This window comes from Artibeus jamaicensis, unplaced genomic scaffold, assembly GCF_021234435.1.
Source record: "Artibeus jamaicensis isolate MK-2021 breed Jamaican fruit bat unplaced genomic scaffold, CSHL_Jam_final scaffold_612, whole genome shotgun sequence".
NCBI lineage: Eukaryota > Metazoa > Chordata > Mammalia > Chiroptera > Phyllostomidae > Artibeus > Artibeus jamaicensis.
In genome coordinates, this window is record NW_026522049.1 from 4,954,759 (window position 1) to 4,976,955 (window position 22,197).

At 42.1% G+C, this 22,197-nt stretch overlaps 1 protein-coding gene across 1 annotated transcript in view; it reads right to left on the bottom strand.

The window, feature by feature from the left end:
- The window catches only part of AGBL1 (AGBL carboxypeptidase 1), a 565,654-nt gene that overhangs the window by 90,228 nt on the left and 453,229 nt on the right, over positions 1–22,197 (bottom strand). Inside the window, exon 21 of the mRNA XM_053658825.1 lies at positions 13,684–13,733. Coding sequence (XP_053514800.1) covers positions 13,684–13,733 — 50 coding nt within the window. The remainder of the gene's footprint in view (positions 1–13,683; positions 13,734–22,197) is intronic.

Consider the following 22,197-nt stretch of genomic DNA (forward strand, 5'->3'; position numbering starts at 1 on the left):
TCTTGTCTTTACAAAAAAATTCTTTGAACAATTTTAGGTTGCTGGTCTTTTATCTTCTGCCTTACTCTGTGACAAGATGTGTACATTCATCTTTATTTTCACCTCCCCATATAAAATATATCGTCCTCCCTGTCCCTGCCACCAGATGCTTTTACTGTTTTATCTTCATCACTGATTTTCAGAATTTCAATTATGATACCCTTTGGTGTAGCATTCTTTGACTTTTCCTTCTGTGGGATTTGACAAGTTTCTTGAGTTAATGGAGATGTGTATGTATAGATAGTTTCCAGAAATTTGGAAAAATTTCTTCCATTTCCCCCAATGTTTTTCTTTCTGTTCTCTTCTTCTGAGACTCCAGTTAAACATCCAGGGCCTGGCAGTGTCTGCAGGTCACTGCTGCTGCATTCCGTTTTTCTGTCCTTCCCCCTGGATTCAGGCTCAGTTTCCCTTGCTCTGTTTTCAGACCACTTCCCTTTTCCTCCTCAGTGTTCAAACTCTTGTTGATGTCTTGTTAATCAGTGAAAACTCTGGGGCGGGGGTGTGGTGGGGGGAGAGGACCAGGTGCCAGAATCTGATTTAAATCATTCTGGCCTCTATGTTGAGAATCAACTCCAGGGCAACAGCGTATTACTGAGGATCGTCTTTGTCTCCATCCAACTAGAGGAGCCTATCTCCTCGTCCTGTTCTGCACATAATGATATGACAGCTTCATGTGTTGAAACCAAGTCCCCCAAAGCCTGATCCACTAGGTCCCCTGGTCCTGGGTCTCAGAACAGTGAACATCAGCATTATGTCCATTGTTTCACAGCCGTTTTGCCTCCCAGTGCAGCAGGGGCAGGATTCCCTGTCCGCAGCCTCAACTTGGCTGGATTCACAGTGTCTGTGTGCAGAGGTATCCTTGTCCTTGCTGATTAAGATCCCTTGGGTTGCAAGCAACTTAATAAAGATAAGGGATTTCTTTAAGTGCACCTTTGTATTTCAACAAACCCAAGTGCAAAGATGAAGATAAGCCTCAGGAGGGGCTGGAATCAGGAGCTGAAAAGCCATTGAGAATACTGGTAATCCTCAAGAAAGTGAATGGGGCTGGACTGGTTTGGGTCAAATTATCTGAATTTTTAAATATATTTTTAAAATTTTTATTTAGTTATTTTTCAAGTACAGTTTTTTGTCTATTTCTCCCATCCCAGCCCCGCCTGCCCTGTGCTCCCCACCTCCCTCCCATTTCCTCCCCCCCCAGTCCTCATCCCTGTATCTTTCATATTTGTTCCTCAAAATCCCTCCCTTTTTTCCCTGAAATTCCCTTCCCTCTCCCCTCTGGTCACTACCCACTTGTTCTCTATTTCAGTGTCTTTGTTTTTATTCTGTTTGCTTGTTTGTTTTGTTGTTTAGCTTCCTGTTAAAGGTGAGACAATATATCCAAAAGATTATACACCATGACCAAGTGGGATTCATCCCAGGGATGCAAGGATGGTTCAACATTCGCAAAGCAGTATGTAATTCATCACATAAACAAAAGCAAAGACAAAAACCACATGATCATATCAATCGATGCAGAAAAAGCTTTTGATAAGGTACAACACCCATTTATGATAAAAACACTCAGCAAAGTGGGAATAGAGGGAGCATTCCTCAATATAATAAAGGCCATATATGAGAGACCTACGGCCAATATCATACTCAATGGGTAAAAACTAAAAGCTTTTCCACTAAGATCAGGAACAAGACAAGGATGTCCACTTTCACCACTTCTATTCAATATAGTTTTGGAAGTTTTGGCCACAGCGATCAGACAGGAAAAGGAAATAAAAGGCATCCAAATAGGAAAGAAGGAAACAAAACTGTCACTGTTTGCAGATGACATGATAGTGTACATGGAAAATCCTATAGACTCTACAAAAAAACTGCTCAAACTAATTAATGAATTTGGCAAAACAGCAGGTTACAAAGTCAATATCCAGAAATCAAAGACATTTTTGTATACTAACAATGAATCAGCAGGAGCAGAAATCAAGGAAAAAATCCCATTCGATATAGCAAAAAGAAAAATAAAATATCTGGGAATAAACCTAACTAAGGAGGTAAAAGACCTATATGCAGAAAACTACACAGCCGTGAAGAAAGAAATCAGGGAAGACAAAAACAAATGGAAACATATACCGTGTTCATGGATTGGAAGAATTAACATCATCAAAATGTCCATATTACCCAAAGCAATATACAGATTCAATGCAATACCTATTAAAGTACCAATGGCATATTTCACAGACATAGAACAAACACTTCAAAAATTTATATGGAACCATAAATGAGCCCGAATAGCAGCTGCTCTTTTGAGAAAGAAGAACAAAGTAGGAGGGATCACAATACCTGATATCAAACTGTATTACAAAGCCACTGTGATCAAAACAGCCTGGTACTGGCATAAAAACAGGCACATAGACCAATGGCACAGAACAGAGAGCCCAGAAATCAACCCAACTCTCTACAGTCAATTAATATTTGACAAAGGAGGCAGTAACATAAAATGGAGTAAAGATAGCCTCTTCAACAAATGGTGTTGGGAGAACTGGACAGCTACGTGCAAAAAAATGAAACTTGACCACCAACTTATATCATACACCAAAATAAATTCAAGGTGGATAAAAGACTTAAATATAAGCCGTGACACCTTTAAAGTCCTAGAGGAGAACATTGGCAAGAAAATCTCAGATATTCCATGCAGCAACAAATTATCTGATTTTAATTAGTTATGTCCAACTGGATAGTCACATTGTGGCAAGGTAGCCATAGGGGGCCCCCTGGTGGAAGGAGGTGGAGTATTTTCAGAAAAGGGAAGAGAGTCTATTACATACTACATAATGTACAATAACTTATTTCCAGTTTAGCATATTAATTTTTTTTACTATACCACTTGGCAAAAGCCCAAAAGATCAGATCCATAAACCAGCTGGATCTATGCTGCCTGACGTAGCGGCCCCTAGCAACTTACAACTGCAGAACACTTGAGAGGAGCCTAGGCCAAACTGAGGTGTTCACTAAGTGTGCAACACACACTGGGTTGTGAAGACCCAGTACAAAAACAGACTCAAAATACTGCATTCGTATTTTCAATCAGCCACATACCTGAATATGTTGCAAAAAAAAGAACACACAGGACTGAAGTTAATTTTTATCTATTCCTTTTTCTTTAACAGGGCTGCCAGAAAATTTTAATTACACTTAGCTCACATTGTATTTCTACTGGACCGCACTGAAGGAGATTCACTGCACCTTTTGACACTAAATGTGTGGCATAAAGAATACGTTCAAGTGTTGTGAGGACACATGGCAATGCGAATACTGTCTGCGCTAAGTTCTCTTTGGAAATCCTTTACCTTATCTCTGAATTTATTTGCGTGTTCTGTGCACTTTGCTTTTCTCTTTGGATACATGCCTTTTGGCTACACTGCCCCCTCCCTTCACATGCCTGGGAGCTACATCCCTCCAGGCCACTGAGAGCCAATGGTTGGCTGTGATAGCTTTTAGGTAAGCCCAGTTCCTATTCTAAATCTGGACAAACTGCAAGGTGCAAACTATACTCCAGAGCTGCCCACAAAATCGGGCTGAGATCTGACTCTGCCTGAAACAACACCCTCGACGCACCTCCCCTTCCCTATCCTGTCTCACCTGCCCCTCCTGGGAGCACCGCCCCACTCCCTGCCAGTGGGCCCCACCTCAGACTCTACTCCAGGGAGCCCAACCAAAGTCCAGCAGTGACTTCCTCTGAGCAGCAGCTGGACAGATTTCAGTACTAGGCTGTGAATCCCGATGAGCCACATTCGCTCCGAGGCAGCCAAGATTATGTGGCTGAGACATGTGGCATCCACAGAAACCTACAACTGTGGGGTCTTAATCAATATCTCCTCTCTACTGAGAGACCACTGGTGTGTCTCTCACAACCCTAAAGGACCCTAAATGTAAAAAAACCTGAGAAAAATAACTTTTTCTTTTCCACAGAAGATCAAATGGATCTGAAAACACCCTTGGACTTACAGAAAAGTGCATTTGAGTGGTTCTTTAGATGCCACATGTGGACACATGTGGCAGGCCAGGGACATCCTTGACTGATTAGGTAAGTGCCAGGGACTTGCCAGGACTGTTGGTCAGACTATATACAGAACACTTCCCAACTGCAACCCCAGCCAAAACAAAACAGAGCAACAAAATGACAGCCACCAAAACAGCAAATGAAGTCAAAACACTGTAACATGCCATGCTGAAGAAGGTGCAATAAAAATGGAAGGTCCTGGAAAAGAATAGGAACTTTGTGAAGGATCTGACAGTCAAAGCTAGACTGATAATAAAAATCCGCCTTTTTGCCCATGTTTAAAAATAACATAATTTGAAGTAAAGATGGAGTTTTTTATTTGCACTTAAATCTGTCCTGTTGTCTTAGTACAAGAGGCGAACAATGTATTCTTACTGAGTGTACATTTTCTATAAGAAATCTCTCTCTCTATCCTATTACTAACACACCTCTTTTCTCCAGTTTCTCACTGACTAATCCCCCACTCTGCAATTACGGTTACGTCAGGGCATTAAAGATGTTGGTTAAAAAATTTACTAAGAGGCAAATGAGGCGATAGAGATATAAATGCGAACAAATTATAATGGAGCTTACCAAATATTTTTCCAGGAGACAGAAGTTCTCATAAAAAAAATCCCACAAGTTACTAAAGTGAACATGTTAATTTTAAGCTGGGTCAAGACACAAATGGCATTAAAATTGCCTAGTTTCCAAAGTTATCATCAAAACAGAGGGCAGCGGAGTAGGGGGAGGAAACATGCCTTTCTAACACCTTTATTCTGGAGATGAAGCAACCAAGACCTGAGAGATAAGAACTGTGTTGAGATTCCCTTTAGTGGGACCACCTTCCACCTCTTGTCAACCTGGCAAGCCCCTACTCAAGTCCCGGAGCACATGTCCCTTTGAGAAGCCGTTCCCGTTGCTCCTGTCTCCTCTAACAGTCAGAACCAGCCTCTGAAACTTGCCTGGACACGAGGGGCCACAGGCCCCATCTCGGTGCAGGGGATCAGAGGTTCTGGTAGTCTGAATGTGATACCTCAGAACCTGTGCTTCAGACAGGCACCTGAGGGACTGCCAGGCCATCAGATGTGGAAAGCATCAAATTGAACCAGTGTTTTGCTAAAAGGCTGTGGCTGCCTGCCAGTCAGTGAAACTGTGGTCTGGGCTAGCTTCAGCAGAGCCCTCAGGTGTTAGCTCACAGACCATGAAGGCCAAGAGGGCTGAGGTTTGATCACTTCCTAGGTGCTCCATTACCTCATCCAGCATACTTCCTCCTCTGGCTCCAGTCTGCTGCAAGTGCAGCTTTAGCGTCATCTTCCAGCTGGTTTCCCTCATGGGCATTACATGGGCTTTTAAGACCAACAAAGCCTCCTCACTCCCAGAACGTCACTCCTGGTGTCTCAGTGCAGCTCAGCCCCACGCCCCCACCTCTGACCCCAACAATGAGGCAGAGGGGTGAGATTACTATTACCATAACTGGTAAGAACAACTGGCTGTGGGGGTCAGCCAGAAGAGATCTGTAAGTGGATGTGTCTGTGTACAACACCTGGTCTCCTGCACCAGGCTATTTTTTACCACTGTCAAGAATTGTGTTGTGTTTGTTCTTGTATCTATGTGACCTAGCACAGGACGTACTCAGTGTTGCGGATGGATGTTGTATTAAATCACAGGGCTTGGTGGAGACTGAAATGGTAGACCCAAGAGCTGTCACTCCCACAGCACCGCTCTTACCTGCACCCTGTCACAGCGGGAACGGAATCCCCCTAAGCAGGCCGCTGATATGGGATACAAGGGAAGAAGGAAAGTGGGCATGGTATCTGGGGCAAGCACCCTTGTTCATCTATAACTTCTCTGCTAAAAGTGTTCAGGAGTGAGACTCACTGCAACAGCAGGGCGCTTTTCTGTACCTCACCTGGGTCAGCCTTTGTAATGGGCTTTTGAATCACATACCCACTAATCCAAACACTTCAGAGGTGATCATGTAACCTGCCCAGCTCTCACATTGCAGAGAAACATTTTATGGCCTTAGGATACAGATTCATTCGAGTTATCAAAGTCCAATTACATCATGTTTTCATCCAAGGAAGGCCAAGTGCTCCAGGGACAACACTGCAGTCACTCTCACTCGCCTCTTGGAAGTAATTTACAGACACAACCTAGACACTGCACATCACGCCCCACACTCTTCCTTCCAAAGAGACGGGAGAGTGTGCAGGCTTGCCGAACATAATACAATAGGACTTGTCAGAGAACACTGGGATGAGAAATAACGGTCCTCTTTTTTCCATGAGCTAATACACATCGCCTTCCTCAGAATAGGAGACCTGTACATTGTTCTCGGAGAAGAAAAAGAAACTACCATGTTGGGTGGCCAAGCAAACTTCAATAAAGTGAATCAAACAAGGTTTCTCAACATAATCTCGAGCTAAATATGACTCATATCTCAAGCAACAGCCTCAACCAAGCAGCTTATTAAAAATAATGAGTCCTCGCTGGTGTCACTCAGGGGATTGAGCACTGGCCTGGGAACCAAAGGGTTGCCCACTTGATTCCCTGTCAGGGCACATGCCAGGACTGCAGGCCAGGTTCCCAGTAGGGGGCACATGAGAAGCAACCACACATTGATAGGAGTATGGTTGCCTCTCTCTCTCTCTCCCTCCCTTCCCCTCTCTCTAAAAATAAATAAATAAATGTTTAAAATAATAATAGTGAGAAGTGATAATAGTATTTACTACATATTAGAATAAGTAATGCTATTACTTATTATATTTTGGGTGGATTTGGGGCATTTTTGTAAGATGAATAGCAGCTCCTGTAAGATAATTGTTATTTTTGTCTTTAGGGACCTAACAGATGCTATTATTATGTGGAAGGTCATATGGGGGTGGGGGGCACTCCCAGAATTGAAATCAAGCATGTCATATTCAAAGTCCAAAGTCCAAGACCTCTCCACTAACCCACACTGCTCTGTGATACTTGAGCTGAGACTTCCGCAGAACTCTGTTTTGTTGGGTCTGAATAAGTCGCTTGAGAGATCATTGAGCAAAATTCTTCAAATGAAGACAGCACAAAAGAAAAATCAGGTTAAAAATAAAAGAAAAATCAGCTTGTCCTTTGCTGTAACTTAGCTGAAGTATTTTCAATGTGGCTGAAAGGTCCAATTCACCTCTAAACAGCAGCAATTTCTGCTATTGTTGCAAATAAAGCTAATCCCAGTGAGCAGAGAGCAGTGAGCTCCATCTCCAAGACCTAGGATGCGTTCACACCGATGGAAAAATCTACTGAGAAGGAACAAAGACAGAGGGCAGCGGGCAGAGTCCCACTCAGCCCCTCTGTCGGGCCAAATCTTTCAGATCACAGAGCACGCATATTTAAATTTAAAAAGCACTTTTTATGATTATTTAATAAAATGGGAATGAAGTAAGCAAATAACTGTTGAGAAGTATCACTTAATTTCCCAGAGTGCCCTGAGAGACATATCATGGAGGGAAGCCACTGCAGTAACTGGGGAAGTCACCGTCAGAAGCATTAAACTGATTCGGCTACCGGAAAGTACCCCACAGTATCGTGAAGCAGGAGCAAATGGCCCTGGCCAGAAAATAAACATCGCAGCCACAGCTCACACAGCCAGGGTTGAAGATCGAAAATTCCATGTCAGAGGCAAAATATCCAGCCACTTATCTCCCAGCTTGGAATATTCTAGCATCCAGTACAGGGCTGAGGGAAGACTCGAGCCATGCCTTACAGAGGTGCTCGGCTCCCTCTAGGTAAGAATGTATTTCAGCCATACTGAACTAATGGATTTTGACATGTTTCTAATTTCAGGTTTCACCTTTTATTTAGCTTCTAGCTCCCCATCTGGTTTGCCCTCTGGCTCGAAATGTCAACAGTATTTTTTTTTCACTGACCACACCAAACATGTTCAGGGTGGGATTGGAAAGTGGTTCCTCCCCATCTGAACACGCACACTGGATGGGAGGCTTGTTAGGATGCAGGCAGCCCCAGTGCAAGGGCAGGCCCCCCCCCACCTGCCCTGTGCATCCTTGGACTCCTCACGGTGATGGCCAACACTTTCCTGCCAGGGAAGACATGGCCTTCCCTAGTTGTGTCTCTACCCTCTGGCTCACTGAATACAGTGACTGAGGTTAAAAGAGTACATAGTATTAGACCGTTGTCACCTACAGAGTTACTGTGACCCCTCCTCCACTGGGAAGACAGCACCCCAGGAAAAGTTGATGTGGAAATGAGAAAAATCAAGAAATTATCTTCATGTTACTATATTCATACTAGATTTTTTTACTTTGCTTGAGCTGCCTACTGATGCAGTCATACATACATATAACACAAATCTATGTATTTATGTACACATACATACAGGCACGGTGAGAAAGTAACATGAAAAGGTCACCTTGATTTAAAACAGCAATCCTGAGTCTGTTCTCAGTATTTATATCTCCAAATAGAAATATTTCTGAAAAATTAGAGACAGCAGCCTCTGTTGGGTCTTTTATAACCCCAACTGAAGAAAATCAAATCGGCTATTGTTTTTCTAAAAAAGGTTTCATGGAGAGACAGCCCTATGCAAAGTGAATGGAGTATGTACCAGCTTGTTCTCATCAGGACAACTTGGATGACTCTTTTATAGATTTTTCTGCAAAGTAATTAAAGGCCAATTAATTGGAAAAATATACACAGTGGGCATTCTGAATATTATATTTCCAATGGAAATAAATTTTATTGCCTTAAATGAGTGGCTAAGCCAATGATGCCAGTTTAAATTCTGAGCTCCCAAGCAAGTACTTCAGAAAACACACTCCCACATCATGGTGGCTGCAAACCTCCCCCGTCCCCTTTGGGAGGTGATCACAAGTGTGCTCAGATGTGGTGGCCTGCTCGTACCCATTTCGCATCTAATGGCTCTCCACCAAAATTATGCTGTAAGTACAGTGATTGCAAATGGACAGAAGTTGACCACTGACAGGAATCCCAGGGGATCATTCTTCCAGGATAAAAAGTTTACCAAGTAATTTATTTGTGTTCTCTAATTAGACTTTCACATTCTCCACATACATAAATTCAGCTGTTGGTCCCTAAGGCCCTCCTTTTTCAGCTGTCTACGTTCTACTTGTACATAATTCTCGCTGCAGCTGCAATTTTGTGTTCTCGACGGAGTAACATAGGACAGGTTCTTTTTCATTATGGTTCCCCTAGAGACAAGATGGGCATGGCCCTGTGCTCCGGGAGGGACTCAGCCTCCTACTGGGTGGTGTTCCTCAAAAATGCAGTTGGGAGTCTCCCTGGCACAACCCAGCTGGCAGGTATAAGGGAGGGAGGGAGCACACAGGGAAAGCACATTTTAGCATAACTTGCCATCACCTGAAAAAAACTACTTCCTCTCACTGCCTACTGGCAGGAATGGCTCGTAAGGTCTCTTACAAGTGAGGGAGCAGACAATGTAGTGTATCTGTACTTACAGGAAGAGGAAATGGTTTGGGAGGCATCTAGCCAGACTTGTGCAACATTTTTCAGGCTCTGCCTCTGTGTGACCTTTTCTGTCTCCCTTCCTAGCTTTCTTTCCTTCATTAAAGAAACCTGTCACTGGAAGGAGATAATCCCAATATTTTTCTTATGACTTTCATTCTCTTATGAAGGCAACCCAGATGCAGTTTCAGCATCAACAAACGACATTCAGAGACTACTACAAGGTAGGCATGGGGCAAAGAAACTACCATCCACATCAGGCTATTTAATACAGAAACAGATACTATGATCTCAGTTTGAGGTGACTAATCAGAGGCCTGGGTACTGACTCAGCACACTTGAGAAGCAGTCTGTGGAGCTGGTTTTCCTATTTGCTCCTGTGCTGGATTGATTCATACAATTAACTGAGCTGATGCTTTCATCAGAAAGCATTTTGTGATTTTTTTGGTACCCAGTTGTTTTCTTGATTCCTTTCTGATTTTTATTCTCCCATCCAACTTTTTATCTAGTTATCTTGGAACAAAAACCCTTACCACTCTGCATCCCCACTCATGCCTCTCGTGAACAAGAAGAGTGCCATCAATGTCTGTATAGCAAGAACAAAATTAGAATTAACAATATAAAACTAGTGTCATCAATTTTTAAAGCTCTTACAAGAGCCAAGAATCCCAGAAATCTCCCATTAAAACTAATTTTCTGAGGAACTAATCTAGCTTAGGAATTTATTTTTCTGCCTTACTGGGTTCATCTTGCTGCTGCTGTCGAGTATGTATCACGTCCAGAATCTGATGTTCTGTTGCTTTCATTACAAATGCGCTGTATTTCAGCTGTATTCCTACAACGATTGCTTCCCTGGAAAAATTTGCTACATATTTCAAATGACTACCAAAACATTTCCTGCATTACTTTTTTAAAAAAATGGATGTCATCTCTGCGGCTCTATGCTGAATTCTTTTTGTAACTCTGTCAACTGCCTGTTACCCGATACTAAAGACTTTAAATGAACTTTCTACCTTCCCTAGAGTATCATTTTCATAGATCATGACTTAAATCCTCCCTGACATTATTTCCTCTTGTGTTCTGGGGCCACCAACGCCCTTTAGCTTTCTACCTATAGCTCAATTCTTGTCTCATTGCTGACACCTGAAACCAAGACTTACATCTGGGCCTTTCCTTCCCCCCTCTTCCCATTCTGCACAGGATTAATCTGGGTTTTAGAAGCTTGGCCCTGTGTGATCTTGGGCAGGCTGGGCTAATTTCTCCGAACTCCTTTTCCATCCCTTTGTAATGGGGAGTCATGACTATATCCCAGCTACAGTCATACCTTGCAGAACAGTTAAGACCAGATGAGTTTCTATATATCGGGGCCCTCTCCTCCAAGGTCCAGTACAGACCTGGCACCTCGCAAATGTGATCTTCCTGTGTTAATCAGATTTCGCTACACAGCAAATCATAACAAACTTAGTGGCTTAAAACAATACACATTTATTATCTCCTTTCAGTGGATCAGCGTCTGGGCATGCCTTAATTGGGTCCTTTGTTTTGGGGTCTCTAAGAGGCTACAATGAAGGAAGTGGTCAGGTCTGGCACCTCCTCTGAAGGCAAACAGGAGAAGAACCCATTTCCAAACTGATGTGGTTACTGGCAGAATTCAGTTAGTTCTTTGTGGGCTCTCAGACTCGTGGCCTCAGGCCCTACATGGCAGTTAGAGGCTGCCCTCAATTCCCTGCCTCCTCCAGCTGACAATTCGCTTCCTGAAAGGCAGCATGGGGACAGTCCAGTGAGAGAATCTGCTGGCAAAAATAGAACTTACAGTCTCTTGTTACCAATCCATAAGGTGACACCCCATGACCTTTGTCATATTCTGTTACTTAAAAGCAAGGCCCTAGGCCAGCCCATCCCAGGAAGGAGTGAGTACATAGACAAGGGGTAACACAGGGTAGAGGTCATTACAGGACACCTGAGAAGCTGCCTGACACAATTTTCAACCACATTTCCCCTACTTACTGCAGTAGCTCTACGTTGAGCTTATACTATGGCTTGGCCAATACACTGGGTATCTGGTGTACAAATATGAAATGTGTTTCCCTGTCACTAAAAAACTCACAGTCCAAGGGCTTCTATTACTTTTTCTATTGAGCCACTTTTTAAAAAGGAGCAAAGATATTAAGGCTGTGGTCTTTATAAACAAGCTTAATGGTTTTCTCTGTGCAACTTAATAACTGAGTATTGGGAACCCTTGAGAAAATAAAAATCTAGCAAGTCAATCAATCATAAAAATCATGGACTCCAAGTCTGGAGGAGACAGGCAATCAACCAATCAGTCAATATCTATTGTATGCTTTCTGTTTGCAAAAGCCTTTGCAAGTTGCCAAAGTCCAGAGTCTGAAGGGGAATAAAAGCTGCAATAATTGAAAAGGAGATTGATAAACTGAAATGGAGAATTAATTTATCCTTCAATTATTTTTACATGTAAACAAATGTGGAAGGAGGCTCCTTAGGGGCGGTAGAAATTGAAGGAGAGGATCCTTCAGGGAGAGGGATGGAAAAAAACCATAAATGGAAAGAATGCAAGGAGGAGAGTTCACTGCCAAGAGACCGTGGGGACCTCATGACTCTAATTAGAGAAGGTGGTCACGCATCCAGTTATCTCTGAGATACAATGTATGGAAATAAGAGACAGGCACATACAGTCAGGCTGAGGGTGCTGTGGGATCAGAAAAAATGACTAGCCTGCATACAAATCATATACATTCTCAGAAGGGGGCTTGTGGATGAGGGACTAGATTCATTCAAGATGCATAATTGAACAAATACAAATTAAAAACAGCAAGAAAGAAAAAATCAGCTACAGGATTCTATTTTTCTTTCAATTGTTTTTCAACTGTAGCTCTATAGAGATGATAAATGAAGACTTTAGAAAACCATGTTTAATAACAAATAGTTTCTGTACTTGACTTCCTGAAGTCAAGTTGAAAGCTGAATGTCCACTGAAGTATTAAAAGGGAATCAAAAGAAATAATCAATGTTTGTAAGTCCTTTGAAGACTTTTTCCATCTGGGAAACAAACAAACAAAAACACATCACTGTGGATGAGATCAGGTGAATAAGGAGGGTGGGACATGGGGGTCATACTGTTTTTGGTCAAAAACTGTTGAACACTCAGTGTGGTGTGGGCAGGTGCACTCATAAATCCCCCATCATGAAATGGGCAAATGCACTGAAAGAGTCTTCAAAAAACATTCAGTGAAGCCGAAAGCAGCCTTTCACAACAATGCCAGCCAGTGCATTGATATAGTTGGGTTCCTAGAACACTCACCTAGCAGGAGAAGCCTGTACTACAAGGAGCCCACCCTCCAGAAGGTACTTCCAATTTTTGGGAGGCCCCTTCTCACACATACTATACACAAAAACCAGCAAAACTAGTATGTTGTTAGGGGTCAGGACACCAGATGTTACTGGGAGGGGGTTTAGTGACAGAAGACCCAGAAGGTGGGTCTTCCAGCTATCTGGTAACATCTTGACTCAATACTAAATAGGCAAAACCTTGAAGACATATCACCAAAGACATTTCAGAGATGGCAAAAACATGTGGGAAGACACAGCATGCTCAGTAGGGAACAGGCAGATCAGAACCATCCTACCGTGTCCGAGCACACACACGGGTGTGTCAGTTTAAAAGGCTGACAACACCACGTACTGGGTAAGACAAGGAGCAGCTGCAGCTCTCACATGCATCGCAGGCAGGAGCACACAAGGCTGCAATCGTGAGAACATCATCCAGCAGCTCCTGAGGCAAACGTAACCTACCGTAGGGGCTGGCCATACCACTCCTAGACATTCAGCCAAGAGGCCCACACCATGAGTTGCACCTGTGCACTCCTAATGCCTTTGCTCATGACAAGCAAGACCCCAAGGCAGCCCAAATGCCTGCCAACAAGAGAATGGTCACACATCTGTATGTAACATATCCATATGTAGCACATTCCATGCAGTGAAATGTCATTTCACAATACACAGTAAGAAACCACTAACACCTGGAACAACTGAATGAAGCAGTTGTTCATGAGTAAGAGAAAGAAGATGTAAAAACACTATGTTTTCACTGGTATAAAATACAGAAAAGGCAAACTTACCTGTTTTGGCAGAAGGCAGATTGGGGTGTCTGTGATCAGCCAGGGAAGAACTGCAAAGTAAAAGAAAACTCCCAGTCATGGCAGGTTTGTTTTCTTTTTAAAGATTTTACGTATTTGTTTTCAGAGAGAGGGGAAGAGTGAGAGAAAGGGAGGGAAATGTCTGGTTGCCTCTCACACCCCGCACTGGGGACCTGGTCCACAACCGAGGCATGTGCCCTGACTGGGAATCCAACGGGTGACCCTTTGGTACATTTACCACGGGGGAGGTTTGACAGGTGGATGCATTTGTCAAAACTGGTCATGTATGTGCTTTAAATTGATGCTGTTTATTGTATGTAGGTCACACTTCAATAAACTTGACCAAAACGGCATGACTAAAAAAATGAATGTGCATGCCACTGACTGGTAAAACTACCTCTAGTACATGCCTATGCACAAAACTCTTGTGTCCAGAATGTATGAAAGACACTTTTAACTCAACAATAAAGAGTCAACTGAATTTGGAAAAAAAAAACACATTGATAGACAAGATAACAAAGTGATAAACAATATATGTGAATTACCACCAAGCCCAAGAAGAGAGCACCTACAACATTAGTCACCGAGGAGCGCAAATTAAAATTATAGGGCCTAAGGATTGAAAAACAAACTAAGCCTGCATCCTGGGTATGGATTAAATGAAGCATTAAATGAAACACCTATGCATTTCTGGCACCAAGGTAACAGTACAAACATATCAGAAATATGAAACACAGACTCACATGTAACAATTACGTACAATTTTTAGATATGACCCAACAGTTTCTCCTTTAGGTGCATATCCAAGATACATGCATGTGCCTGTACAGAATGTATGCCCACACATGCCCATGACTATTTACTGTAGCTTTATTAATAACTGCTAAAAAGAAACTGTACATCGACAAAAGAGTAGGTATGCAAATTGTGGCATACATCAAAATATTACTCAAAACTAAAAAGGAACTACCTACTTACATAGGCAACAACCTGGATAAATCTCAAAAACACCAAGGACATATTTATAATGTAAGATTACATTTATATGAAATTTGAGAACACTCAAGACTAATCTGTAGTGACAGTTTATACAGGTTATTTAGGGCATGGGGTTAGGAGAAAGGCTACTGATTACCAAGAGCACATGAGAACACTTTGGGGGTAATGAATATGCTCTATATCTTGATTATGTGCACATAAACTTGTCAGAGAACATCAAACTGCGCACTCAAAATGCATGCATTTTATTATATGTAATTACATCTTAATAAAGTTGAGTTTGAAAAAATCACAAGTGTGGTTACTGTTGGAAGGAGGAAAGGGTATGACAGAGCTTCAAAGGCATTGCTGATATTTTTATTGCCAGGTGGTACAGTGTGAGTTCAATACAAGGGTTTGTGATGTTATTATTTTAAGCCCTTATGTATACATACTTACACTTTGTATGGATGAAATACTTTATAAATAAACAAATAGATGAGCCAAGCTCCTGGAGATGATAGTGGCCATGCATATAACTGACAGATATTAATGTACTGACTATATTAAAAATTTCTACAAGTCAATAAGCAAAGATAAACAATCCAATAAAATTGGGCGAGATGTATGAGTAGGCAATACATATCAGAGGAAATGTGAAAGTCAATATACACATAAAAAAGCTCTATGCAATAGCAATCATGGAAATGCAAATTAAAACCATAATAAGACATCAGTTATCACAACCAGAACACCAGTAATAAAATGGTGTGGTGCTAATAAATTCTGATGAAGAATATGAACGTAAACTGGTAGAATCAGACTGGAAAGTAAGTTTGAAGCCAAGCTGGAGGAGGGGTATATTCTGATCTAGAGAAACTTACCCATGGGCTCTTGAGGATATGTATAAATGTTCTTACCAGCAATGTTTATAATAGCAAAAAGTAAAGGAAGGAGACAAGCTAAATGCCCATCAACATGATTCATGTAACAGAATATTATAAAACAAAGATAAATGCAGGTGAACTTAGAACAATGTTGGGCAAAAGTTAGAACAATCTTAGACTCAATAGGAAGCAGGTATTTTTTATGGGGAGTAAAAAAAATCAATTAGGAACAATCATTTCAAATTCACAAAAATGCATTTAGACCGAAAGCTTCAAGTGTCCTACAATGATGTGCCTAATAACACAGAATCAAAATCTGTGGCAAAAATAATACCATAACTATGTCAAGAACACTTACAAGTTATAGAGAGAAAACTGATACACAGATAACATGGACAAAGATTATAAAAAATATTTATAACACAGACACAAGAGCTGAGAAACATATACCAGCATTTCTTATAAGTAATTACTGAATTGCAAATTAAATAAAAATCAGCTTTTCTACCCATCCAAGAGACAAATGTTACAAAAGATTCAATATAATTTTGCACAGGGTTCAGTAAGAATGACAGCACAGCCTCCAACATGGCTAATTGAGAAAATCGTTCTGGAAAGCACACTGTTAAAAATACATTAATAGTTTTAAATATTCATGTGTCCTGGTCAAGTAATTAATACTGGAGAATACACCCTAGAGAGACAGTGAGGGATGTGAACAAAGGTTTGTTTGCTTCTGAGTCTAACTTGCATGTTATATACTTTTAAAAGTCATGGGTGTATTTTCAGAAAATGGTCAGGAAAAAAATGTAGAAGTCAGTTAGATGGAAATCAAAACATTTCAAAAAGGGCTTCCCCTTAGTAGGTTCAAAAAGAAATGGAGAACATAAATTTATGAATTTTTTAAAGTATTATAATAATAATAAGCACATAAAGCTTAAATGCTCATTAGAGAAGTAAATTATGTTCATATATCCATTGTGTTTTTAAACTAGTATTGTATATTATATAATTTTGTATTTAAAAATAAATTGATCATTTGAGGAATGAGTAAGGACACAAAGTATTTAATGGAAAAAGCTTATTGCTAGACCCTGTATCTAGGATGGTATGGATGGAGGAAACATGAGGGGGTGAAATCTGTCTCTCTGTACACAGAAAAAAATCAGGGGGTGCGTGCTTCTTAAACAAGTCACTCCAATATCTCTGTTTCACTTCACAATTGAGGAGAGAAGTTTATAACCTCCCAGGAGGCATGGAAGTTGCTCTTTCCACATCATTGTCAGAGGATTGGACTTCAGAGGGAAGCTGCCCTTGCTGGATTTTCTGGGTCATTTCCCCTTCTCATTTTTTGTAGCTCTTTTGCGATTTAACTACCTCTGACATTCACAGACACAGCGACCAATCCAGTTTTCTGAACTGCTCCCCCAGGTGGCAAAATCTCCCCTTCAAATAGCCCATTAAATGGAGTTTAAAATCACAGTAGCAGAAAAAAAAGCCAGCAGCGTGCAGCTCTAATGCCTGGCCATCCCTACAAAACAGGTGGTTAAGTTCTGGTACCAACCACTTCCTCAGAGCATACTGGCTAAAATACCACATCTGGGTTTTGAGTAGGATCATATTTTTGAGTTGGGGGTGGAAAATTCAAGATGTAGGGTAAAGACAGCTGTAGTACATGCTTCTTTCTTTTAAGAAATCTCGGGCAACTTTAATCCCAACCATTTTTCAAGCCATATTTGAAAGTATGGGCATTAGAAAAGAAAAAAAGGGAAAGTGAGAAATTACCATACTCTTAACTGTTAAGGTGATTTAATAGATTCCAGTGAAAATCTCAGAAGCCATGCCTGTTGGCTTGGAATGCAAGAGCGGGAGAGAGAGGTGTGTGTAGGAGGAAGGGAGGTGGTCCTTCACCCTAAGCCACTAAGACAGTTTCAAGTTCTTCTACACAGTGACACTATGTTGCTTTTCATTATTGGCTCCCTTACCTGTGTGTTTACAAATCATCTTGACTACATGGTTCCTCTAAAATTGCCTCATATATTACATGTATTAAGATGACTTGGTAATTTGAGGCCATTTGGGAAAATATATGGGCTTTGTATTGTGAATACTCATATTACTGTATCAGAAGCAAGCTGTCCCTGTGTTTATATCTGCATTTTGAACCCTGCCCTTCATTTTCCATATTGCCAAAAGAAGTTTTCTTAAAGAGAAGCCTAGGCTTCATGGTTTTATATTTTAATGGCTCAGATGGAGATGTCTTTGCACTCTGGTAGATCAAGGCCAGTGACCACAATTTAATGACAGGTTCAATGGAAGTAACACCCACCATTACAAGCAGGATTTCACCACCTGGGCTTCCATGCCAATGGACGGGACCAAGGTTCCCCAGGCCCAGGGGCTCCACCTGTGCTTCCTCCTGGCTGCGCAGCACCAACCTGACAGGAGGGCTCCTGGGAGGAACCCATTCCCCACAGGTCAGGCAGGCTTTCTGACACAGAATAAGAAATGACATGAAGCCAGTTGAAATTGCTACCCTAGTTCAAATGACCTTTTAAGTAATTATATGTAAAACAGACTTCTCACCGTTGAGAAGCTTCCACTGTTGGGGGCATAGCAACAAGCAATAGTAGGTTAAGTCACAAAAGTCAGCCCAGGTCTCAGGGGCTACAATCGTTAGGAACATATGCTGCTCACATGCCACTCTGCTCTCCACGTGGTAATTTAACACTGTGGGAGGATAACGGAAACAGCTCACAGACGCCACATGCTCATGAGTGGGACTGCTAAGCACGCCTCATTGCTGTTTCACATAGCTTCCCAACACGCTTGTGGTATTGTTAACACATCCTGCTGTGACTACTTAGAAGCACGACAACCGAGTCAGAGAAGGTCTAGAAGTTCACTGAAGGACACACTATCATAAAGTTGCAAAATGTGATTCGTCTGATTCAAATTCTTTGCTTTCAACCCTTTGGCTACACTGTTGATGCCTACGTAATCATGAAAGCAGAGATTATTGGTACTCCAGAAAGTTGGTTCTGGGTGGGCTTTATAAATACACTGGATACACCAATGTCCCAGAAAAAAAAAGAAAGAAGAGTAAGGAGGTGGTGGTGGTGGCGGTGGTGGTGGTGGTGGTGGAGGAGGAGGAGGAGGAGGAGGAGGAGAACAACATCAACATCCACCACCACCACGGACATTATATCTAGGGTTGTGTAAAATGAAGTTAAGAAAATGAAAATTCCAGTATGGTGCTGTAACATACAAGGGAGACATCTTCTAGCTTTAGTAAGACAGACAACTCACATTAGCCTGATCAGCACACTCCTCCCCTGTAGGGAAGGGGAAGCAAACCAAATACACCAACTTTTGATTGATGCTCATGGGCTCAGAGAAATGCAAGTGAATTTTGCAATCACTTAATGGCAGGCGGCCACACACCCAGGCCTCCATGCCAGCCCTCACGATCAGACCCATAGGTCAAAGCTCAGTGGATAAGCCTCCCTATTTCACCACAGAGATGATGTATTAAATAATATGAATAAAATAAAAATGCTTTAACTGAAATAAGCACCTGCATTTCCAACAGACTATCCATCATCTAAGCGGAATGAAATCTAAGTCCTACTCGGGAACCACACCAAACGTGGTCACCACATGGCAGGAAGGGCCCTTCATCCTGTGCAGGGCAGCTCAGCCTATTGTGGGGGTGCCAGCTGCTATAGCTACAGGGCTTCCTCCTCCTCTCCTTGGCAGAGCTGGCAAGGAGGGCTCCTAGAGTGGCCATCAGGTACCAACTCTGGCCTGACAACATGTGTCGAGAAGGATTCACAGGAACGATCCAGGGGGATGGAAAACTGTCGTGCTCAGACGGTGCCACTGCCCAGAGTGCCAAGGGGAGGGGCTGGCATGATCCCAGATTATGTGCCATCTCTGAACTAAAAGGGAAGCCTAATAAACTAATATAAGTCATTTAAGTTAGACAGATAAGAGGAAAGATCATGTATTTTGGTTTCTTGGTAACAAACTTGAGGCTGGGATACCAGCAATTCCTATTTTGTCTTCCACCTTTCTCAATGAGCCTGGTGTTTGCTGCTTATGCCCATTTGTTTAAAAAACACAGCCCCCTCCCAGACATCCCCGCACCTGGGTTAGTAGAAGTAATGGACGTGAGGGAGGACTGAGCACTGACATCAAGCGGTAACTTGTATGAACAAGCATGGCCTCTCTTATTATGAGGTGGCCTTTTCCAAGGTGACCTCAACTGCAGGTGAACTTGGAAACAATTTGCCTCAGGTTGATGGTTCACAGGATCCCAGTGGTAGATCCCATTAGAAGAACCAGATCCGCATCAGACTGGCTCAAAACGGCAAGGGAACTGGGATGGATCTGCTTAGATTTGATGTCTTATATGAAGGGAGGGATAAAGGGGTTTAATTACTCAAAGAGCAGAGGAATAGGAGATTGTTCTATAGAGTATAGAGAGCAAAGGAATGGAGATGAGAGGTGGGAAGTATGTTCACCCTCCAAGAACAGAAAAATCCCACTATGGTTTCGCGGGCTGGCTTCACAGACAACAGGAGCTTCCCATTTCTTCCTCCCCGTACCCTTCTCCCTTTCTCGTCTTTCTTGTCCTCCTTCTTCTCCTCTTCATCTTCCACCTTTTATTTCCCCTCCTTCTCCCTTGTCTGTCTAGCAATGATGCCTTGGTTCTGGGGAGCTACAATACTGACATTCCTCATACCAAAGGCCTAATCTATTCCTGGCCTGCAGCCTGAATGCTGAGTTTCTGGTGATTCCAGCAAATGAAGCTACAACATCTCAAAAAGAAATCAAGAAACCTTGGCCTTCTCCATGGTAGACTTCAGCGTAGCTCAAGAAGACCAAGCAACATGTCCCTTGTCTTACTTTCTTTGGGTTTACTCTCCTGAATTAAGGACTCCCCAACATAGAAGTCTGTCAAGACCTTAAAGTTGATGTGACAAAATAGTGTACTCTCTGTCCCTACAAGTCTTAAGAAATTTCTTCTATTCACCATTAGAGCCACCGTATGTTTTTATAAACACTTTCCTGTCCTTCACTCTATCCTGCGATGCCACTTATTCCAACATACTTTAAACATGGTGCTTCGTATCTACTTGCTTCTTCATCTCCATGGAGAGCTCTCTGGTTTATACCCTCACCACCTTCCCCTGGGGTTACTGCCACTGTCTCTCCTCTATTACAGATACCATTTTCTACATTAAAAAATAATACTGAGGTTTCCAAATTGCTGGTAGTAACACACATATGGTGCACACAGTAAGTTTCCTTATGCAAATATTCCATTAGCCTGACTGCTTGCAGAGCTCCATTTCTCTTCTTAAATGATGCCAGTGCTTTAGCCTTGAATCACTCGCAATTCTTTCTTCAAGACCTCTTATCCCCCATGTTGCATGTCTGCATTCTGAGCCCAGCCCTGTACTAGGTAGGGCTTGGAAGAGTCAGACAGTCATCCACTAGGAAGCTAGTATCTTCAGAGAATCAATGCTCAGAAAATCAGTAAGCAAGCAGTTCAGTGAGGGAGGCAGTGGGTCAAAAAGGACTAACAGAGACTTGGGAGAAATAAAATCTTAATTTGCCATCTAACCTACATACTATACTAAGTTCCCACTAACTCCAAGAGTGATATGAGAATGTGTAGGTAAATAACAATGTAAGGATTTTTGCAGATCCTTATCCTGCTCTGGTCGCTAGGACAATTTTCATGTCTGTTCCCCACTTACAGAACTCCTTCCTATAACTTTGTCACATGCATGTTTTCCACATGGTGAACTCTGTACAATCCAGCTAATATATTAGCTTATGAGTTCCTCCATGGGGCAGCGTATGTGTTATTGATCTGAGGATAGTGATAGATCTAAAAACAGCCCTCGTAAAATGTGAACCAGTGAACTGAGTAAATGAACACATGTGAAGATAGGTACCTCCAAGAAATTACAGCGCTTCTAAACTTAATGGCTGCCCTGTTGAAGAGTGCGATTTACATGATGCTACACGTGACACATCAGTGTAACTACAGCACAAATGTGCTACTCAATGCCTTTCCCGGCTCACCAGCAGGCTGTCCTAAGTCCTAACCAAGCAAGAGCATGGCTGTGCTCTGGCTTCACCAGGTCGTCCGCTTGCTCCTGCTCGTAACACATGCCGACCCAGTTACTCTGATCCAGATCCAGTGCTGACACGTGCTCATCCAAATTGGCAACCTACTCAGGGCTTACTTATTTTAACGTAATTATTCACTTTCTCATAAAATTGTTCAATGCTCGTATTTTAAAAGATAAATATTAACCTTAATATATGGCCATAGTTTTCTTTCAGTTTGTATACAGAAATGCACAAAATTCATATACCTTAGTAGGTATGAGTCTTCTGAAACAGTCCTCCTCAGACCTTTTGTGCACCTGAATCACCAGGGGGTCTTGAAAGTGATGTGAGTTTCTGGTCCCATAGCTCTGGGGCGGGACCAGGGCTCTGCGTTTCTAATCAGCACCCTGGTGATGACAATGTGGCTGTTCCAAGAACCACACTTTGAAAGCAAGATCCTAAATAGGACTCTCTCGAAATATGTTTTGTGAATGTCTAAGGC